This window comes from Mustela erminea, chromosome 1, assembly GCF_009829155.1.
Source record: "Mustela erminea isolate mMusErm1 chromosome 1, mMusErm1.Pri, whole genome shotgun sequence".
Lineage (NCBI taxonomy): Eukaryota > Metazoa > Chordata > Mammalia > Carnivora > Mustelidae > Mustela > Mustela erminea.
The window spans coordinates 113,113,711-113,136,777 of NC_045614.1; the positions used below are offsets into that span (position 1 = coordinate 113,113,711).

Sequence of the window (23,067 nt, forward strand, 5' to 3'; positions counted from 1 at the left end):
TTGACTCTGTTAAGACCAGCCCTATAGAGCCCCTCTGAATGGATAGTAGGACTTAAGATTAAGTGGAAGGAGGTAGACCTACTGCTCTTGGATATGAAACCTTTGTTTGGCCAGCTGAAAGGAAATGGAAACCTGAGAGTTCTCATTCTCTGACCTTTTTTATTTTAACTGTGGGCTCTTTTAGCCAGATTTACCTATTCCGATGTTTCTGAACTCTCTGGCCCAGAAGGGCTCTTTCCCCACTGGAATCATCTGTATCTACAAATTCAAGGAGTTCCATTGTGCTGGCTGACTCAGCAGAGTGGCTCCTGTCGTGTCTAGCCTAATAAAGTGGGAGGAGGGTCTTCCTCTCTTTCCAGATTATCTCTTGGTCATAGGAGAGCCCTCTGCTACAGTCAGGCTGGTCACCCCGCTGCCCTCTGCAGTAACCCACATTTTTTCCACCTCTGGATTTTTGCACAAGGCATGCCACTTTCTTTTGTCCAACTCCTAGCTCCTCTTCAGTTTACACCCTATATTTTCCGGGCTCTTCCAGTCCTCACTTTTCCCCGAGCTCCTACACTGGATATAGGGTGTACCTCACAACTGCGTACTTAATCTTTCCTCTTGTGCTGTTTTTGGATGTGTGTGTGACCCACCTGGATTATAGGAGGGGGATGTGTTTTACACTCTGTTTCCCTCTTGTTGCTCACTGGTAGGCTATTTGTTAAAATACTCAGAAGTTTCTTGCTTTTCTCTAGCCCTTAAACTGGAGGGGTTGGCTTTAGGTAGAACTAAACATGGTTTTAAAAAGTACAGAGATAGGGCACCTGGGTGGCTCAGTGGGTTAAAGCCTCTGCCTTTAGCTCAGGTCATGATGCCAGGGTCCTGGGATCGAGCCCCGCATCCATCGGGCTCTCTGGTCAGCAGGGAGCCTGTTTCCCCCTCTCTCTGTGCCTGCCTTTCTGCCTACTTGTGATCTCTGTCAAATAAATAAATAAAATCTTTTTTAAAAAAAAGTACAGAACCTTCATTAGAACTATGTTCAGACATATGTTCAGATTTTACAGGCTCTGTAAAATGATAAATGTGGCAAACAGCTTCTCCGTTGGTTTGGTTTTTTTTTTTTTTTTTTTAAGATTTTCTTTCTTTATTTGACAGATCACAAGTAGGCAGAGAGGCAGGCAGAGAGAGAGGAGGAAGCAAGCTCCCCACTGAGCAGAGAGCCCGATGCGGGACTGGATCCCAGGACCCTGAGATCATGACCTGAGCTGAAGGCAGAGCTTAACCCACTGAGCCACCCAAGTGCCCCTTCTCCATTGTTTTATGGCACTTTCCAAAATGCTGTATTTAGGGCAGTTCTCACTGGAACACCTGCCCGTACCTCAGGCTGTCAGAAGTATGGCTCCGAGCAGAGCGGATTGTAGAGGTCTGTTGGGAAAAGGCTCCTGCCCAGTCTGGTTGCTGGGTGGTAGTTCTTCTACCTTCTCCAGTCCTTCTTTCACCTGTTTCACTTCAGACCAGATCTAAGTGGGAAGCTGGGAGAGGAGTGGTGGCTGAATCGTTGAGGTCCACTGAGGGCTTCAGATTGGCTTTATCTGTGCCCACACTGTGAGAGGAGCAGATAGCAACGGAAGCAAGCAGAAAGGCCAAGCTGGTCATGTTACTCTCCCCTTAAAACTGCGCAGTGCCCTTCTACTCTGCAAGGGAAGATCCCCAGTCTTTACATGGCCTCTAGTGCCTGCATGGTCTGGCCTCCATAACCCTCCTCTCTTACCATTCTCCCTCTTGCTCATCCTGCGCCAACCATTCTGCCCCTTTGCCGTCTTTGCCTGGTGACTCCCACTCAGTCCTGAGGCGACATGTACCCCATTCAGTCATTTTCTCAAGGATGTATTGCCTGACACCACCCCCACCCTCCCATGGTCCAGATCACATATCCCACATGTGATTTTGAATCACTGATTTTGCATTTTCTATTGCTTTATGCCTCTCACTTTTTATGGTTTGCCATTACATATCTTTTGGGGTGATTGTTTGTTCAAATAGATCCATCCTTTCCATAAGGGCAGGGATGCAGTCAGTCCTCTGGCTGTTTTAACTCCATGTCCCTAATTTAAGGCCAGGCACACAAGTGAAGCTCATTACATGTTAGTTTGAGGAGTGACAGCAGATGTGAAAGTGAATTGTGGGTCTGAGGGCTAAGGAATGAAGGCAGGCTAGCAGAGAGCTGTGGTCAGAGAGAAGTTTACAGGCTAAGCTGAATCAAGAAACTGGGTATATTCGGGGCATTCTAGAGGGCGAGGGTGGTCATGGGCTTGGCAGGGCTGGGCCACATGGCAATCTGTAAAGCCTAGAGTGGCTTGGAGACTGGTAGGCAGCCCCTGCCTTCTGTAAATAACACCAGTAATAGAATGGTTACAGTGTGCCAGACACTGAGGTAAAGCTTTTAAGAAGTAGATATTACTAACTAGTTTTACACTGAGGAAATGGGAAACATGGGAGGTTGACAGTCTCATGAAGGTCAAGCAGCTAATAAGCCCCAGAGTCAGGATTCATACCCAGGTGCATTTGATTCCCCAGTCCTTGCCCTTCAGCCTCAGGATCCATCATCTTCTGGAGTGTCTTCTAGAGTTTCTTACTTTCCCAAGCTGTGTGGCTTTAGATCAGAATATCATGCGTGAAAATCCACGACAGCCTCCTCTGAACCCTCATGTTCTCTCTCTTCAGTCTAGTTTTTGCATCTTTACCAGACCAAATTTCTTTAAGGTCCTCCATTTATCGTGGTTACACACGTCCTCAGCAATCCTCAGTGCTTCTCCAGGCACCAAAACACGAGCTCTCGCCTAGCATTCTGAGCCCCATCCGCCCTCCATCTTCCTCACAGACTTTACTGTCCTTTGCTCTCTCCGTCAGCCTTCTGAACCTCCAGTGCCTGCTGACCCTTCTTCCGGCAGGTCTGGAGCAGGTCTCTGCTGCTCCCTGCATTCGTGTCCTTTCTTAGTCTCGTGAAATCCTTCAGGGAAGCCTGGGAATCCCATTCTGCTGCTTGCTGAATGCCCTTGTTATGTGTTCTTGTAGTTACTCAGTTCTTCACTTAATTGTGCTCTGTTTTCTTCTACCCCTAATTTGACTGGAAGCTCCTTGAAGCTTGACTGCGTGTTTTATTTCTGTTTCCCCGTAGCATCTGATAGAGTAGCATAAACATGGTGGATTTTCAATAAATGCTTATTAAATGAGTAAACAACCCATACTTCTGGTATTCTGGCTTACTAGGGTTTTGCTTTACATTAATGTGTTCCCCTACACTAAAGATTATCCGGTTTGAAAAATGAAGAAACTATGATATTGCATAAAGTTGTGACTGGGGACTTTAACATATTGGGCAGTATATAAACTTTAATGTTCTCCTGGAATGAAGTGGCATATTGACTGCCAGTGGGGCAGGGTGCCAGATACATCCAGGAAAAATACTGGTTATAGTAAAAGATATATTTTATATATAAACATTATATATATATTATATATATATATGTGTAGTAAATATGTTCTTTTGTTTTTTATTTGTAACTTAGTAAATAATGCATATTGCAGAAATAGCTGAATAAGGATATTTAACATTACTTTCAGTATAATGAATGCCCTCGGGAATAAAATAAACATAATTGTGATTCACTATATAAAATCAGAGAACTGAACTGTGGATGTAGTTTCCCTTAGGCCACTCATTTTTTTTTTCAGTAGATTTACCTTTCTAATTATATTTTGCTTAGGCTAATTTTAAAATTACTTTGCATTCCCTGAGAGCAGAGTACTTCATGTGTCAAGGGGACACATACTTAATAGTCCTAAATACTATCTGTAAAAGCAAAAGGCTCATTTCCCTCCCAGAGGATCTTTTTAAAGAATCAGATGCACAACTGTTAAAAAAAAAAGAAGTTTGTAAAGTACACACAATAGCTTAACAGGACATATAAATTATTTTTTACATTTATTTGGGTCTTCTTTTCCCCTTTGTGCTCTAAAACAAAAAACAAACAACAACAACAAAAAAAAACCCTTCAAGGAAATATATCTGCTCTGTGTTTATACTATGTTCCAAATTGGAATATTAGCTGAAGTTAACCATATTAATGAAGGAATGAGTACCCTCATAAAAACACATGCGGCACAAGGCTTGGGTCCTAGAACAGACTTCTGTTGTGTTACATGAGCTTGAGAAAAGTAATTAAGTCTTCTGTTTCTTCTTCTTTTTTTTTCTTAACCAAAGAACCAAGATGAAAACATAAGTCTTTTTTAGTGTCTCATCCAGGCATTGTTAAAAAGTATGTACTCCACGTTATTGCTAAACACCAAAGGGGAAGAACAATTAGGATAGTTAAGAACTCGGACTCCAAAAGAATAGTGGAAGTTTCTTATCTAATGGTTTTGATCATCCTTTAGTTGAGAAAGAGCTGAAAGTGTTGAACCAGGTTCCCTAAAAAGAAATAAGATATATGAAATTTCTTTTTCTTTTTTTTTTAAGATTTTTATTTTTGTCAGAGTACGAGCAGGGGGAGCACCACAGGGAGAGGGAGAAGCAGGCTTCCCACTGAGCAAGGAGCTGGACAAGGGACTCCATCCCAGGACCCCAAGATCATGATCTGAGCCAAAGGCAGATGCTTAGCCATCCGAGCCACCCAGGCACCCCTGAAATTTATTTTTCACTTATGGATCACAGTTGGTTTTTGTGATCTTGGTGTTGTATAGTCAGTTTCATTATTGAGAAAATTGTTTCAGCTCCCTTGAAAAAGATTCCAGATAAATTGATGAGTTTGTGACATTTATTTTTATTTTTTATATTATTTTTAAATAGAAATTACTGTAATGAGGTTTAATACTCACTTTCTTAAGGATGAATTTAGTGAGTGAACGAGTCACTAGCAAGCTAAGCCTGCTTCCCAAAAATATTTTGGCAATAAGCTGAAGAATGTATTTAGGGGGTACCTGGGTGGCTTATTCGGTTAAGTGTCTGCCTTCAGCTCAGGTCATAATTTCAGAGTCCTGGGATCGGCCCCAATCAGCATCCCTGCTCAGTGGGGAGCCTGCTTCTCTCTCTCCCTGTGCTGCTCCACCTGCTTGTACTCTCTCTGTCAAATAAATAAAATCTGAAAAAAAGAAAGAAAGAAAGGAAGAAAAAAATGTGTTTAATTTCTTAAGGAACTCTAGGGCTCCTTTTAGAAATGGCTGATTCCTGCACGGGGGCAGGGAAGGACATGATAAGCCAGTAACTTCTTATGGTACCAGAAAGCACTGAATGCTCCAAAAAAGGATGGGGGCATGTTGAGAGGACACAGGTGCTAACTTGAAGGAGCTCCCAGAGTTAAATACGGGACATTTGAGCAGCAAAGTAAATAATGATAGTAATGGATTACAATCCATAGAACTAAATAGTGAATCATGCTTAATTTAAGTAATTGGAAAAATAAATGAAGGAGAATGAACAGCTCTTAATTAAATAGAATTCTAATTAATACATGTAGAAGTAATGATGGAAATAGGAAATAACTGTTGGGCAAACACCACAGTAGTGATCATTAGAGACCAACTCCCCCTGGGCATGCTAAAGTTAGTAGGTGACAGTATGGGGACAAATGGGATATTTGCACAGTCTCAGGGTTATCTCTTCACAAGATATGTAAGATATAAAGGGAAAATGCTAACTTTCAGTGGAGAAACCTAGACAGACACCACATTAAACAAATGTTCAAAGTTACCATCATCTGTAATGAGATCAGCAGCATTTTACCTCCTGATCAAATGCATTGAAAAAGGTACATCACTTCATGGGTTTTTCTTTTCTTTTTTTTAAAAGATTTTATTTATTTATTTGATAGAGATCTCAAGTAGGTGGAGAGGCAGGCAGAGATTGAGAGAGAGAGAGGAGGAAGCAGGCTCCCCGCTGAGCAGAGAGCCCCATGCGGGGCTCTATCCCAGGACCCTGGGATCATGACCTGAGCTGAAGGCAGAGGCTTTAACCCACTGAGCCACCCAGGCGCTCCTATGGGGATTTTTAAGTTATATTTTTTATTTTGAAAATAATTATAGATTCACATGTAGTTTTATGAAAAACTCAGAGATTCCGTGTATCCTTTATGTGCTTTCCCCTAGTGACAACTATAGTTGCTAAACTGTAGTTCAGTAGTTCATTATCATAACCCAAGATACTGATAGTGATGTAGTCACATTACAGAACATTTCCATCACTACAGGGATTCTTGGCATTGCCCTTGTATAGCCTCACTCCTTTTTTTTTTTTTCCTCTTTTTAAAAAGATTTATTTACCCCAGAGAGAGCGCACGAGAGCATGAGAGTAGGGGGAGGGAGAAGGGGAGAGAGAGAATCCCAAGCAGGCTCCCTGCTGATTGGAAAACCCAATGTGGGGCTCAATCTCACCACCACAAGATCATGACCTCATGACCCCAAGGTCATGAACCTGAGCTGAGGCCCAACCAACTGAGCCACCCAGGCACCTCAGCCTTCGTCCTTTTTAAAATTGGGCTGCTTGTTTTCTGTTATTGAGTTGTAAGAATTTTTTGGTATATTCTGAATCATACGGAGTTTCCCTTCCCGTCTGTTAACGTAGTGAATTTTACAGATTTTTTTTAGTATTAACAATTGTGGTAGAAAACACACAAAATTTACCATCATAACTACTTTCAAGTGTATAGTTCAATGGTATCAAATATGTTCATATTGTCGTACAAACATCACCACCATCCATCTCCAGGACTCTCTCTATCCTGCAAAACTGGAACTCGGTACCCATTAAATAGCTCCCTGTTCTGTCTTATCTACTGGCCCCGGGTAGTCACTACTCTGTTTTCTTCCTATATGAATCTGACTAACCTAAGTGGCTCATAGAGGCAATCTCATATAGTATTTGTCTTTTTGTGACTGGCTTACTTCACCTAGCATAATGTCTTCAAGGTTCACGCATGGTGTAGCATGGATTTCCTTCCTCTGTAAGGCTGGATAATAGTCATTGTATATTCCACATCTTGTTTTTCCATTGATCTGTCGACAGGCAGTTGGGTTGCTTTCACCTTTTGGCTAATGTGAATGACGCTTGTGATGAACATGGTTATGCAGCTACTCTCTTTCAGAGCTTGCTTTCCTATTTTGGGGTATATACCCAGAAGTGGAATTGCTGGATTATATCTCGTTTTTTCTTTTACTCTCTCTACTTTGTATTCTGCAAGCCCTGTCTCCCTCTGAATATCTTTTCCTTTTAGAGATTCAAGTTTTAAAAGTTCTCATCTGCTTATTTCTTTAAATAACATAGTAAACCCTTAATTAAAAAGACTGTTCAGAAAACAGAGTATAGTGATTATTGAATTTGGGGGCTAAGTGGCCAGGAAACCCCCTTTGTTTCAGTCCTTACTATTGTGGTGTGTTAGTTTGTTTTATTCCCTTAGTAAGTACATTACAGCAGACATAATTGAATTTCTCTGATAATTCAGCATCTTGTGATGCTTCAAGGCTACCATTACAAACATAGACTCATAGTGTAATATACCACAGGGCAGAAGTTACTGGGGAGTGGAGGCAAGTACAAACCCTTCTGGACTCTTTACAAAACTAAATCCTTGAAATAAGTTTGTTTTCTCCTGTTAAGTATGTGCTATAAGAAAATCAAACAATACAGTATTATAACTAGTTGATGGGGTTTTTTTTAAGATTTTATTTATTTATTTGACAGAGATCACAAGTAGGCAGAGAGACAAGCAGAGAGAGAGGAGGAAGCAGGCTCCCTGCTGAGCAAAGAGCCCAAAGCAGGGCTTGATCCCAGGACCCCAGGATCATGATCTGAGCTGAAGGCAGAGGCTTTAACCCACTGAGCCACCCATGTGCCCCATAACTAGTTGATGTTTGAAAGATGTTTACTAAACTTAGTTTCTCATCTGGCCGTCTTTACTATTTCTTTCTTCTGTGCCTTCCTCTTTGCATCTGTATCCCCTTATCACCAGATAATGGGCTGGCACTCTAGCTCGGAGTAAGCACCTTTAGTAGATGTAACGAGTAGAAGCAGATGGAACCTGGAATTCAGTATTCTGCACATCTTGGTCTCCCAGCCGCATTTCTCTATCTTTTACCACACTTCAAGGAATAAAAACAGAGCTTTGGAGAAGGCAGGAGTAGAGAAAGAGGTAGAAGAACTGTGACGAAGAGAAAGAGCAAAGGATTTTTGAAGAAGCACAAAGGAAGAGAAGAAAGACGAGGGTCAGGCTGGGACTCAGTGCGGGGGCGGGGAGGGATGGGAAGGAGCGGGGAGGGCAGGGTGGTTGCGGAAGTCCCAAGGTCAGGCTTCAGGGAGTCCCTCCTTTGGACTAAATAAAGTCCTGAACCCTGTGAGTCTGAGGATGAATTTCTAGGAACTTCTTCAGTGTGACCAATGGGTAATTAAACCAGAAGTCACTTGGGCCCACATGAACTTACTCAGCACCCTACATCAGGCATTTCTTGAGTGCCTGCCATTCACAGCCTCCCAAACTCAGTAACCCCCAGTCCACCAGCCAGGAACAGAAGAGACCAACCTCCATTCCAGATGTTCTGTTCACCGTTTTGTGAACATAAGGGGAACAGTCCCCTAGGTTCTGTGAGTAGTTTCTTCTCTGCCCTTGCCAGACTTGTCTTTCTCTGGTCTTGAGGCTGGAGGATTGGAGGGGAGGCTTGAAGTTCTTCCATCTTTACCCCTTCAGCTGACATTGCCACGGTGCTTGGATGTGGAGGTCCTACTGTACCAAACTATTAATTAGTCTTACTGTTTTGAACTTTCCCTGATAAGTAGTAATACCATACTGTCTTTATAGATAACAAAGAAATAAAGATACCTGGCATATTTGAAACATAGTTCCCCAGGCAGGTGTGATGGGTTCTTCTCACTTGTATTTTTATCAGATGGTGTAAGGTTTGCATGGTATATATGTCCAGGCTTCAAAGCAGACCTAGGAATCCAAAGGCTTAACAGTTTTAAATGTACCTTTCCCATGTGTTACTCCAGAATGAAGCTGAATATATTTTAGAGTAATTTAGTGACAATGAAATTAAAACAACTAAGCCTACATTTTTGTACAGTAGTCCGGAAACAGAAGTAAAAAATATAGGCAGGCTAATCGATCTTAACAGATTACTGATGTTGCACTATTTGTGGCCTAGTTTGCTGCTCACATTTCTGATCTGAAATTGCTATTCTCCCATGGCCTAAATAAATTGTTAAAAAGTCTAAAGTAGTTTTCCTTACAAATGTCATTTCTGTCCTAGAATTTCCAGTCTGACCAAGAAGTAAACAGGAGCAGGTGTCATGTGCGGTGAGCGAGTAGCTTGTGAAGAGACGCTCATGAGGATACCAGAGATCAGTAGTTCTCAGCCGGGGCAATTCTGACCCCCGGGACTCTAGGATAATGTCTGGCGACAGATTTGATTGTCATGCCTGAGGAGGAGGTACTACTAGAGGTCAGGGATGCTGTTGAAACTTAGGTGGTCTAAAATGGCAATAATGCTGGTTAAAACATGCCATCAGAAATGTGTAGAAGGTACAGTATGAACTGATTGATAATCAACTATATTAGGAAAAACCAAAATGGTGTCTACCAATGTGGCTGTTTTCTCTCAGTTTTTCAGGGTTTTTTTTTTTTTTTTAACTCCCAGATTTCTATTTTGAAATCATTTTAGATATACAGACTCATCTCTGTCTCAGTTTCCTTAGCACTTGGTACCTGAGAGGCTTTGCAGAGTGTTGAGTGAAGTCAAAGAGAACAAAGAGAGAGACACATTAGGAACAGATCTACTTAGGTCTCACTTCCACAGTGAGCTATGTGACACACTGCTCAGAGCAGAAAGTTTGTAGATAAGCTTCTTGGTTTCCTGGAAATGCCCAATAGGTCACCCACTACATCACCTGTACCCTTGCTTCTACTTGGCATGGGTTGCTTAGTGCCAGTGGAGTTGGGGCCAGGGAAAACTTCTTCTAACTGGGCCACAGATGAACTTGGGTCTTGAAAGAGATCATTCCATGCCTCATTATCTTACCCCAGCCATTACTGGTGGCTAGGACAACCCTCCAGGCCATTACATACATCTGTGTATATATGTATTCTCAGGAAAACATAGAAACCTAAAATGTGGAAGTCTTCTGTAATCTTAATAATAAATTGGTATATATTCCTCTAGTTTTAAAATATATATATTATCACATGTATTAATAATTATTAAAGATAGGATGGAATTAGGATTTTATAGGCTACAACTTTACAGCATTTTGTTCTGTTTTGTTTAGATTTATTTATTTATTTGACAGAGAGAGACGGAACACAAGCAGGGGAAGTGGGAGAGGAAAAATCAGGCTTCCCAATGAGCAGGGAGCCTGATGGGGGCTCGATCCCAGGGCTACGAGCCGAAGACAGATGCCTAATGACTGAGCCACCCAGGCACCCCTTTACAGCATGTTTTTACTGTACTATATCGTGAGCATTTGGTGTTATAGTGCAAGGGGTAAAACATTTTAAAATTGTCTGTAAAGTAAGGATTTTAGTATATATCCACCTCAGAGGTATTAGAAGGACATCAATATAATTTAAAATTTGTAGAGTGTTGAGTTTTTTAGATGAAAATACTATGATGTTATTATGTACCACACTGTATTTTTCATTGCTTATAACAATGTTGAATGATTCTATTACTGGTTCCTTTTGATGGTGAAATATTTTTTAAAATATCTGATCCTGGGAAAGAAACCATTATGGCTACATTAATGTAGTTTGTGTCATACTCTTTGATTTCAACCACCTTTTTGGTGTTCCCCGCAGGCAAATACGTGTATCAGCCCATGACCCCTGTGGAGCAGCTTCCGAGCACGGAGATTCCTGCGAAGCCTCGGGAACCCACAAACACCATTCAGATCTCGGTGTCACTCACTGAACACTTTCTGAAATTTGCATCCGTCTTCCAGCCACCCCTCCCCCCTGATTCACCAAGGTACTGTATGATCTCAGACCTCTTTATCGACAACTATCAGGTTAAATGCATCAATGGGAAGATGTGTTATGTGCAGAAGCAGCCAGCACCGCATTCCCACAAAATGAGTCCCGAGGAGGTCTCTGCACACGATGCCTTAATTTCAAGAGAGAGCAGTACCCCTAAAATAGATCACTGCTCTTCTCCCTCAAGTTCTGAGGACTCCGGGATCAATGCAATCGGGGCTCACTACGTGGAATCATGTGATGAGGACACGGAGGAAGGAGCGGAACTGAGTTCCGAGGAAGATTATAGTCCCGAGAGCAGCTGGGAGCCAGATGAGTGCACCCTTCTCTCCCCTTCACAGTCGGATCTGGAAGTGATTGAGACAATAGAAACCACCGTGTGAGAGCCCAGGCAGGAGCCACAGCCTCTGATCGTGCTGAGCATCTGCAGTTCCGTCCGATGGATCCTTTCTCCACTGCAGCTGGTGTTTCCTGCCCCTCTCTAACAGCCGTAGCAGTTCACTGGTCTGCTGATTAGCATCACTCTTACATTAGTCTGATAACTAAGACATTCCTTTTCTTATAAATGGTTTTCTTTTGTATCTAGACTTATTTTCTATGTAGCATCTGGTGTCATGAATTGTGACCCAGCCTTAATTTCACTGGGAACTTTGAAAGCGATGCAGTGATGGTCACAGAGGGTCATGGATCAGGTTGAGGAGCCACCCCGAGTGAAGGAGGCAATGAAGGGGCGGGTTCTTCACACACACCCTCCACGCCCCTCTTGGCATTCCTTCCGGTGTGCCCATAGGCACCCCCACCCTGCTGGTCTCAAATGGGAATCAGCCCCTGAGAGGGGAACAGAGTGTGCACTGGCAGATGCCATTCTGTCCCTTTGCCCTTCTCCCACCACCTGCACGGGCCTGGGCCTGTGTTGCCTCTGCTTACCGCTGCAGGTTCCTGGAGACCCTCGCTCAACCCCAGCTGTGGCTGGTGTTCGCATACCACGTGTGACCTGGGGTGGAGCCAGACCTTCGCTGACAAGAGCTGACACCTTCAGTTTCACATTCAGTCCGGCTTTAGCTGAGCGCCCGCGCTCTGACGGGTGCGGCTGGGGATGCAGCCTGAACGAGACCTGACTCCTGACAGGGAGGGGTCCGCAGTCCAGAGCACTGTGCCAACGCATGCGGGTCACGGTGCCCAGAGCGCTCTGGGAACCCAGAGGTAGGAGGGAGGTGCTAGGCTTGCAGCTGGGGAACGTGTTGCAGTATTCGAGCTGGCCCCTTGGGTGGGTCCCTCAACGTTTCCCTGTTTTTTTTAATTGTTCTTCAAATCCGGGGAAAACTTTTAGGAAGTTATATAGGTATTATACTTAGGAGGCAGCCACATCTGACGTCTTAAGAAAAAACAAATCAGTAATAGTTTTAGTTAGCATGGAAATGCTAAAGACAGCAGTCCTTTAGGGATTAGGAATGAATCTAATAGGTTTGATTAATTCTGCTTCATTTGGTTGTATGAAGCATTAGAATGGTTTAGGTGAGAAATGGATTAGAATTCAGTATGATGCATGGATTTTTTTATGCAAATGCAAAAGCAGTTGAAATAGTTTGCTGCTAAGTCAGGAGAAAATATTTTGTGTGATATTCATTCACTTTACTATAGTAATAGTCATAGTCTGTTGTACATGTTCTCTTTTCTCATACACACAAAATAGTAAATAATTCTTTCTTATTTAGCTCTCTTCAGAATTCTCCTAATTTCCATTTATACAAGGTGTTTTTGTGTGAGCTGCTTATCTGCCATTTCTTCAGATCTGCTTTCTGTAAAGCATGGTTAAGAATCCAGGAAGTTTAAAATATGGCCCTAATGAAATCGGAACTATCCTTGGTGGAGAGACAGAAGTCCTTCTCCTATCCTAACCGTGAGCATGCTCTTGGAGCATTATCTTGTGCTCCGTTCGCATTTTGGCACATCTCCTCTGTGTCACATGAGTGTGTATTTTAAGAAATAAGAAGAGGCCCGTTGTGTTCTTCTCTGAAGGCTTCATTTGGCATCCTTCACAAATCACTCTAGGCAGAGTCTGCTTTCTTAGCTGTATATGTCGTTCACGTGACTAGCTAGAACACATCATTAAGCTTAGGTGCTCAGAACGTCCCTAGGGATTAGAAAGCAGAGCACGCATATTCCTTTGAAAACAGTGTTAGTTGAAAATTCCTATGCTAGGAATGCAACATACGGTTCCCACTTACTGAAATGTAGAGACTCAACAAGACAGACCAGGAAGGTGGTGAGAGGAGCTGCAGGAACAGCAGGTACAGGAGAGGGCAGGTGGAGGCGGGCGTGGAGAGCAGCTTCCCCAGCCCAGATGGCTTAGGGACAGACCTCGGGGGAGTCTGCCTGTGGTTCTCAGGGCCGCCCCTCGTGGAGTGGCCTGCTGGAGGAGGGCATAGAGACCAAGTCCTGGGAGGCTAGCCGTGTGGCCGCCACTGTGTGTGCCTGCCCCGTGGGTGAACTCACTGGAGCCCCCATGTGGGCACATGCAGGGTCTTCTTTCTCAACACCGCTCCTCTCAGTTCTCAACTTTGGGCCCACATTCCTGTTCATTAAACTGATTGCAGTCAACCACCAGGTCGCCAAAGCATGGAAATATGTGGTCACAGGGCCACATTTCTGAAGCTGGCTGGGGCAGGGTTGGGGCCTTTATGGGTAATATCTACGACTTTTGCCTAGGTTCCTGTTTTTTAAACTCCTGAACTGCCATTCAGATTACCCACGATTTTAATGGAATTTTTGGATTTAATAATGGTTGATAATCACTTTAAATATTTGCACAATCTCTTTATAATTAAAAACTCACAAAGCTTCACTTGCTACTATTTTATAGAATTGGAGATATTCCATTGGATTCTAAATATCAGATGCTCCTGGATCTCAAAATAGCCTTTTCTACACAAGCACAAGCAAGAATTTCTGTGTCCTAGCACTGTTAATAATTCTCTGAAAATCATCTATGATTGAACCAGAATTGTTTCTTTATGCTTGCATTCCAAAAACAACTGATAAAGGTATAAAAATGTGTATTTACAACTAAATTCTAGGCCTATCTGTTATATATTATATGAAGGAATTTCTCTGTAAACCTAATATTATATTGTTCATTTGTATAAGCATATTTATAGGCACTTTAGAAAACGTTTAGACTGTAATGTGTATCATAGACATCAGACACAGTCATGTTAAATAGTCTTTTGGTTTGATACTTATACATGGACAGGTATGAAAACTTTTTAACGTGAACCTGGTAGTTTGCTCACTTGGAACAAAAGGTTGGGCTGTGTGGATGGAGAAGCTGCTTTTGGGGTCCTTGATGGAAACCCAGCTCCATTACCACTTACTGCAAGTTGGTGTAAAAGCTGTTAGGTCGAAGATGCATGGTAAGTGCAGTATGGAATTGAGCTTTCTTACTGAACCAACATTTATTTTAGAATTTTCAAGGTTCAGATATGCTCATAACCCTTCTGAGCCATGACAAACCAATTCAGTTGCTTTTGCGGCTATAACTCTTTGGCCCATTAACAAATAAGGCTTTACCGTCAAATCTAGGTATTTTTTTACCTTGTAATTTCTAAGATTTGAAGTAAGAATGTGAGAAAACCCTGGATAAAAACCAGTTCCTTTCCTGGAAAAGCAAAATGTGTACTTCAAGGTAATATAATACAAAACCAAACCAAACCAAATAAAACCACCCAACCCAAACAAAACCATGAAGTGGTTGTCCTGAGGTACCTTTTGGGTTTGATCTAGGGTTTGATCCCATTTTAGGGGTGGTGGTTTTAGTTTTTAATCTCCACTTCCTGGCCTATTTGAAATTGTTCTTTTGGAACTAATTATAACAAACTCCTTTTATACAAATTTCTCTATTTGAGTAACAGGACACCACCTATTTTAGAAAGCTGTCAAAATACCCAGACATGTTTGGCAGTATAAATACTACAAGGCAAAGGGGAAAAAAGCACAAGTTAAACTAATATTTATATGTCAGCTCTTGATTTTTCCATCTTGTTTGCAAAGTTGTATTGACATGTTTTGGCTTTTCACATGAGAGAAACATTTTAACAGTTTTTCTTTCCTATTCCCCTCCCCATGGGAGGTGGGAACCAGAACTGAGGAAGGCAGTTGCATTCTAGGCTTTTCCAGTGAACAGCATAGGCTTGTATCTCCTCTCGTTGAGGAGAGGGGAAGGAGGTGGGAGTTGTACTTGCTGACTCCTGCCGGAAATTCCTGGGGTGTGTGTTTCTCACCTCCAAACACAAGTATAAGGGCACTTCTCAGAATTAATTTTGGAATTCTTTACTTTTTAAAAATGTTCTGTCTCTGCTCCCATTCATTACTCTGGGGGATGGAGAGTTGACCGTACTGCGTGCGTACTGCCGTGTTTCTGTTAGTGCTTGGAGTTCTTCTCTTGGGACTGAAGCTGTGCTCTCTTACTCGAGCTCTCTTATTAGTGTGAACAAGTCTGAAAGCACATCACCACTGGAGGCTTTAATATTGAGCTTCTGTATCATTGTATCCATATACCCTTTTGAAGGCTGTCCATACCTTGCAAAATTCACTTACTGTGCTACTTTTTGCACCTGTTTTAAAGTTTTAAGCACAATGTTGACCACTCTGTAATTTCCTAAAATTATATTGTTTCCCTACAGACAGCTCAACTTTCCTTTATGTATAATACTTTAGGAAAATACTTACTTGTAAAATAAATGTAATTTTTTTCTTTTGTACCAGCATAAATCTGATATTTTGGAGTTCGGACTATTCTCTCCCCCACTGTCTCCTTTGGAGAGGTTCTGTCTTGCTTAAATATTGCATTGTGAACTTAACAAAACAAAAACGGAACCCACATTTGTCAAATGTGTAACATGTATATTGAGTGCTTACTCTGTGCCAGGAAACATGCAGCTGACATCATCGTCACACTTAGACTGGACAAAAACGATGACACGCAGCCGAGTATTCTTACTCATAACGGTAATATGCTCCTGGTGACCTGCTTACACTCCCAGAACACTTTGTAACAAGGACTTTTTTGTTGGCTACATCAGGTTTATACTAGTAAAACTTACATACCCCCCCACAGACAGTGTTCCTTTCACACAAAACCACAGCTTTGTATTTGGTTTACACATGCGTGTGAGACAGTTCTAACCATAGGTCCTGGGGGTGTGGTCGCTTTGTCACCAAGCCTCAGGGTCCAGACTTCCACGTGGCAAATCCAAAAGCTCAGTTTGCTAATTCACACCTGGAAAAGAGCAGCTTCTGGGGTTGGATTTCAGCGAATAACCTTACTAGGGACTGCTAAATACATTCACTTATTGGTAACAATAATAATGCTGTTGTTACTACTATTAGTAATTACGGCCCAGCCTTACCACTTTCTACAGGTAAGCCTCACGGCAGCCCTCTGAGGGAGAGTGCAGCACTGCATTGCACGAATCAGGGAAAGTGCTCAAGGAGTGAATATATTTGCCCCAGGTGGCCCAGCTTATAGGTAGTAGTAGGTAGTAGGAGTCAGAACAGAACCCAGTTACTTTGGCTCTAGAGCTCACATTCCTGGCCCTTTGCCCGAGTTGCTCCCTCTGGTGCTCCCCCCCCCCCCCCCCCCGCCCCAGGGTAGCTGGAGGCTGAGACAGGACGCTGCTGGTGCCCCTGGGAGCGGAGCGGAGCAGAGCCCAGGGGCTGCCAGTCCTGCCTGTAACCCAGCACACCCCTGGCCCCAGGCAGGGGCCTTAGGCCTCTCCCGGGCGGGCAGGCGGTGTTGGAGCAACACCAACAGACTTCCTTCCCCACTCCCCCTTTTCTGTGCTCCACACAGACCACACACACACACATCCCAGCTTGCTGCACATATTTCGGGGCTTTGATGAGGCTGTGGCTTCTTCCATGTTTAATCACATCTTGACTAGCTTTCTAGGCTAGCTGTTTCTGCCTTCACAAAAGATGACTTGTCTGAAAATGACTTGCCGACAGCTAATCTCATCTACTGCGTGTGCATTTTACTCCCTTAACTCTACATAATTGTACTGCCAAGTTCTAGAAGGCATCTCATTGTAGCCTCTTACAAATGCTGACTACATACACTTTTATTCTGCAATAAACTTTAATTTAGCATCTCATCCTCATTACAATTCAATCACTGCGAACTGGTAATGCCTTTAACCCTTGCGATGCCACCCCGTTCTGTGCTGACTGAAGGGAGTAGAGCAGGACCTTGGGACTCAAGCCTGGCACAGTAGGGTTGAAGGAGGTGTGCGTCCAAGTTCAGATGGACTTGTGCAGGAACCAAGCAGGTATGGGAACTGGTGGAAGTAAAAAGCAAGACAAAGCAAACATGGCAGATATTGGTGCTTTTCTATTCGCCTTTTGGAATTTTCCTAGTTGCCTAAAATGAATCAATACTATTTCATAATCAGAAACCTGGTGAGTTAATTTGAAGATGATGAGTCCTAGGCCAGTGAGTTCAGGTGGAGCATTTGCAAGGTGTGTGGGGGCAGACGTGGAGAGCCCACGAGTCTGAGAGGCAGTGACCCCTGCTCAGGGACCTGCAGGACGAGACTGAAGGCTGGACTGGGAAGTGTGTCTTTGAAATAACCAGCCTCCACTAAGCAGTAACTCCTTTCCAGGCCTCCAACGGTGGATGGAAAATCCCTGTGCCCATGGGTTGGAGAAAGAGGAGAGGACTTGTTTCTTCCTGTCTTTCTCAGTCCCCAGCCTGAAGCTCTGCATGTGAATTTGGAGATGGGGGATCAGAAGGCCTGGGCTTCAGGGGGGTGCCTTAGCCCTCTGTGTCACCTAGTGTAAGACCCCAGATGATTTATTCCAAGAAAGAGATCTGGAGTGTCGCCGTGAGGTGAAGACCATGCGGCACTGTCAACCAGCAAACGAATGCAACATCGGAATGGAGATGTGACCAAGCGTTTTCCCAGATGTCAGTCACCCACACCCCGTAACTCCGTGTGGTAGGCGGGGAATGATAATTTCGGGAATTTATGGCTGATGCAACCAATAGGCAAGTCAGCGATAAAGGCCGGTAAGTGAGTTCTAAGTGGCAGGTAAGTCGCGGGGCCAGAGCTCCACACATCTGCTGAGGTTCCAGAGCCTGCTGCTGTGACTCCCTCACTTGCTAAGCCTGTGCAGTCAGACCCTGTTCTGCTCCTGCTTCGGCCTGTTCCCTCTGCTCTCGCTCACCTGTCTCTCTCCTCCCCACACCCGAGGATCTGAAGTGGTCCACTGCACAGCCCCAGGCCCACCTCTGTCTGGACCGGCCCTGGTGCTAGGTGGAGGTGTCAGTGAGCCGCATCTCAGCCCCCTGGTGTTGCCCTTGTTGCTAAGTCACTCTGGCTTTGTGCCCAGCTTGGCTTGACCTGGACCTGGGTCTGGCCTGGGACCTCAGACACGGCCTTGTGCTCGGGTGGGGTCCTGGATCTAAGAACTCTGTTGGCAATTGGCCTCCAATCATAGCACTTTTTTTTTTTTTAAAGATTTTATTTATTTATTTGACAGAGAGAGATCACAAGTAGGCAGAGAGGCAGGCAGAGAGAGAGGAAGGGAAGCAGGCCCCCTGCTGAGCAGAGAGCCCGATGTGGGACTCGATCCCAGGACCCTGAGATCATGACCTGAGCCGAAGGCAGCGGCTTAACCCACTGAGCCACCCAGGTGCCCCAATCATAGCACTTTTGTCACCTGCTGCCTCTGCCTTCTCTCCTTCCCAGCCCTGTTGGGGTGGGGCCTTTGATGCCAACTGCTTTCTTAATTATTGCATATCCTTCTGTCATCACCTGTTATGGACTTGCCTCTTGGGACCATTTTACTTCAGAGGACTGTGTAGACCCTGACTCTGATTTCCTGGTTGTGAACGTCTGAAATCTGCTTAAGCAGGGCCCCATGCAATAGAGGGCTGAGATTCTGCTCTCATGTTTAGAATCTGCTTGTGTGAGCTGTGATGCCAAAATTCACAGAACAAGTGTAGGCACATCCACGTATCTATAGAAGGACTTGGCAGAATTATTGCCGTGTATCCACAGTACCACTCTAAGAGGCACCCAGTCCAGGAGCTCTTGGGAAGGCCCATTGGTGGACTGCTCTGTGTCTGGAGAGGGCTGCTCGCTGATGCCTGGGATTTGCACAGGGATCCAAACAGATTGCTCAACCTGGGACTCTAGAAGAATGAAAGTTAACTCTAGCACGATGTAGGGACTGCACTGAGTATATGGAGAGGACACCAGGGATTTGGGTTTCCCAAGGAACCCAAGGCCCTAAATAGATGTGGAACCATATTTATCTCTGCATAGGTCACTGAGAGGTCAATGAAAGATCAGTGGGTCCAACTGGAATTCACTGGGTGTCCTTTTAGATCACTAGGGTTCCCAAAGGGGTCAGTTCTACTTCAAAGAGTTGATTTTCATCCTATAATCAATATATCCAAGAGTTGGACAGGCTGTGAGTTCCTGGAGCTACAGTGTTCCCTGAATCAAATGGGAAATCACCAGGCCCCAAGTTATGTCTGACGCAGCCACTCAGAAAAGGAATAATGGGGTCACAGGTCAGCAAAGGGGAGGATGAAGGGAGAAATCACCATTTCAGCTGGAGGCGAAGATGTAGTGTGGGAAAGTTGAAGGGTGATGGGAAGATACCCTTCCAGGGAGAAAAGGCTGGTTGGGCAAATGGTGAAGTCCTGGGGCTTGGCACCCTGTAGACGATGAGGAGCAAATCCCGACATTTGAGATGGCTGCAGTGCAGTTTGGAGGGAACAGATGTCAGGTGGCAATGGGGGCTACCTGGCTCCTTGGTTTTGGAGAAGAGCCTCGGTTTCGGTAAGGCCCAGCCCCACCAGCATCTTCATTAGCCGGTCCTGTCTGGCTCCTGAGCTAACCACCTACCCGCTGGCTGGGCAGGAGGCAGATTTCAGGGCTTGTGCACTAAAAGTCAAGCTCAGGAGGAGACGGTGCCAGGCTGGCATGCAAGTGCTCTGTCTTTCCTACCCCACTGTCTGCTGCTGAAACTGTAGACATGCGTGCATGCAGGCGGGCATATATTCAGAAAGAGGCCAATTACCTCTATCCTTTGACCCTGCAAGATCATTCCTAAGCTCATACCCAACAGAACTGCATACATATGTTCACCAGAACAGGAAGCAGAATGGCAGTAGGCCCATACTGGCAACAGTCCAAGTGTCCATTGACAACACAGTGGATAATTACGGTATATTCAGGTAATAGACTACTATACAGCAATGAGAAGGAATAACAAAGATAAATCTCACAAACAGAATTAGAGTGAAGGAAACCACTCCCAAAAGAGTGCATAATGTACTTTACAAAGTACAGAGTTCAGAACAAGCAAAACTATGCTACTGGAAGTCAGGATGGTGGTTAAGTTGGGGGGTATGAGAACAGAGAATTCAGGGGGCCTCCGGGGTGCTGGTACTCCAGGTGTCCTCAGTTAGTCAAGCTGTGTGCATTGGGTTTGTGAACACTTCTGTCCATAAAAAAAGTGACTTTAAGGAAACTGTGGGGATACCTTATTACATTTTAAGCACTGAATTACAGAGGTCATGGGAGTGTACAGAACACAATTCTCCCAAGCAATGGAGACAGACGGGAACCCCCCCACCCAAGTGTGGACAAAGGGTGAGTGAAACTGCCATTTTCCTTCAGGCGCTGTGCAAGCCTTCCTAGAGTATCAGCGCAGGAGGCTGGTGGCAGAAGGAGGTGCCCCTGGAATGAAAGCTGATGGCCATCTCTGCCCTCCGGTAGTTCAAGGGTGCTCCAACACCCCAGGGGCTGGAGTTGGCTGTGGGCTGCCCAGAGGACAACACACCAAGAGGTCTTCCCTGAATCTTCGGGCACATCAAAGCCATCTGATTCTGGAGATGCACCTTAAGAAAAACATTTTCAGCAGGCAGAGCTGAGTGGAAACATACTGTTTCTAAAAGGATCCCCAAAGCTCTGAATTATTTATTCACTAAAGCATTCATCATTGATGAGGGCCCCTGTTGGCGTTCCTCGTCCACAAACACCTTCCCTCCCCCTCACCACAGAAGGTTCTGGTTGGCAGTGTTATCTTTGGAAAGCATCTTCCCACCCATCACTTGGACCTTTGCTTATAGATGGAACAGATCACTTTATTTTTATTTTTCAGAAGAGCAGACAGCCTTCCTCAGCTCTCATGTGGGCCAGTGGTGGGGGCCTGATTAGCAACCCAGCACTCTTTCCAGCAGTCCATTCTGCTGTTTGTGGAGAACTGGGTGAGACTCTCCCCCGATGGGTGGGAGGGGGCACACACAGTCGGCTGGGGGCACTCAGCTGAAGCTGGATGCTGAGAGTAACCGTTTTTAGGTGGGCTACAGTAACACTCAAATACTTATTACCAGGAACAAATCTGTGATGGGTACTGCCGTATTGTGACCAACCAGAATCCACTCCCCTCTCCCATCAGGTCCTTGATGTCCTTTCAGAGGATCATCTCTTCCTCCCCCAGGGTGGGGGGGCAGCATGAGAAGAGACTTGAGACCAGGTACCTGCCCTCCCAAATGGTACCTGAAGGGCCTATGGAAACTGTCTCCGCAGATCCTTCCTTTGCCACCTGTCACAGCCAAGGGGTGAACATGGGGCCTAGCAAAGCAGCTGGAGCTTAACACGGGTGAGTGGGGGACACGTAGAGCTGCCTGCTCCTCGTCTACTCCTTGATCCTGGGAGCTCCCCTGCTCCCCTCTGTGAGCTCCATGGAGATGCCAGTGGAACCGCTGCTGTTGCTGAGTCTAGAAATACTTCCGGACAAATATTTGCCCCTAAGGGACTGCTCTCGAAGCAGGACCTGACATCCCTGCAGAGTAGAACATCTGCTCTGTGCCATGAGAAGGGACAGGGACGGTGGCTTCCAGATGGCAGGTGTTGGGGCTCGCTCAAGCCTGCCACATCCCCTGTGCTCAGGGCTGCCCCACACTCAAGAGTCTGTTTCTCATCTACCCTTAGGTGAGACAAGAGGGCTCTTCAAATCCAATCCAGAGTATGCTCTTAGGAAGGCATGACCTGAATATAAAGATGCTGTAATTGATTCAGTGGTGCTGTGACAGGAATGAGAAGTTAAAGAACCGAAGGACTGGTTAAACAAGACGGGGGCTAAAGAAGAGTCACGTGTTGTTTACTAGCCCTGATTTGAACAGAAGTTCTGATATTATGAAGAGCTTTTTTTCTTTAGACTATAAAATGAAGGGCCATCACCACATTTTGCTTTGAGAATATCAAGTGCCTTTGGCTTTAATTTCAGACTCATTGAGAAACCTGATATGTAATTTGGACAGGGAGCATCAGCAGCTCTAGAGTCACAGTTCTGAGTTCAAATCCCTGATCTACCACTTAAACTATTACGATTGTGTGTACAGCTTTAAAATTCGTTGGTGTGCATTACAAAGTGGTCACCACCATCCATCACCGAACACTTGACTCCTTCAGCCATTTTGCCCATCTTTCAACTTCTCTCCCCTCTGGTAACCACTAGTCTTTTCTTTGTATCTGTGGGTTTTTTTTTTTTTTTTTTTTAGGTTCCATATTTGCGTGAAATCATACAGTACTTATCGTTTTCTGACTTATTTTGCTTAGCATAAGATCCACAAGTTTCATCCATGTTGTAAATGTCAAGATCTCATTCTTTTTTTTTTTAAAGATTTTATTTATTTATTTGAGAGACAGTAAAACAGCACAAGTGGAGGGGGAAGGGCTAAGGGAGAGGGAGAAGCAGGGTCCCGACTGAGCAGGAAGCCTGACTCAGGACTCAATCACAGAACCCTGGGATCATGCCCTGAGCCGAAGGCAGATGCTTAATGACTGAGTCACCCAGGTGCCCTCTTTTATGGCTGAATAATATTACACTTTGTAAATATACCACATCTTCCTTATCCATTCATCTATCAATGGATACTTCATTTGTTTCCATATCTTAGTTATTGTAAACAGTCCTGAAATGGACACAAGGGTGCATATAACCTTCTGAATTAGTGTTTTCATTTTCTTCAGATAAATACCCAGAAGTT

General features: G+C 44.4%; 1 protein-coding gene across 1 annotated transcript in view; it reads left to right on the forward strand.

Annotated features, from left to right (window-relative positions):
* C1H3orf70 (chromosome 1 C3orf70 homolog) overlaps positions 1-15,777 on the forward strand; it is a 79,246-nt gene extending 63,469 nt beyond the window's left edge. Inside the window, exon 2 of the mRNA XM_032338573.1 lies at positions 10,827-15,777. Within this exon, the coding sequence (XP_032194464.1) occupies positions 10,827-11,383 (557 nt within the window). The 3' untranslated portion in view covers positions 11,384-15,777. The remainder of the gene's footprint in view (positions 1-10,826) is intronic.
* Positions 15,778-23,067: the final 7,290 nt, after the last annotated feature.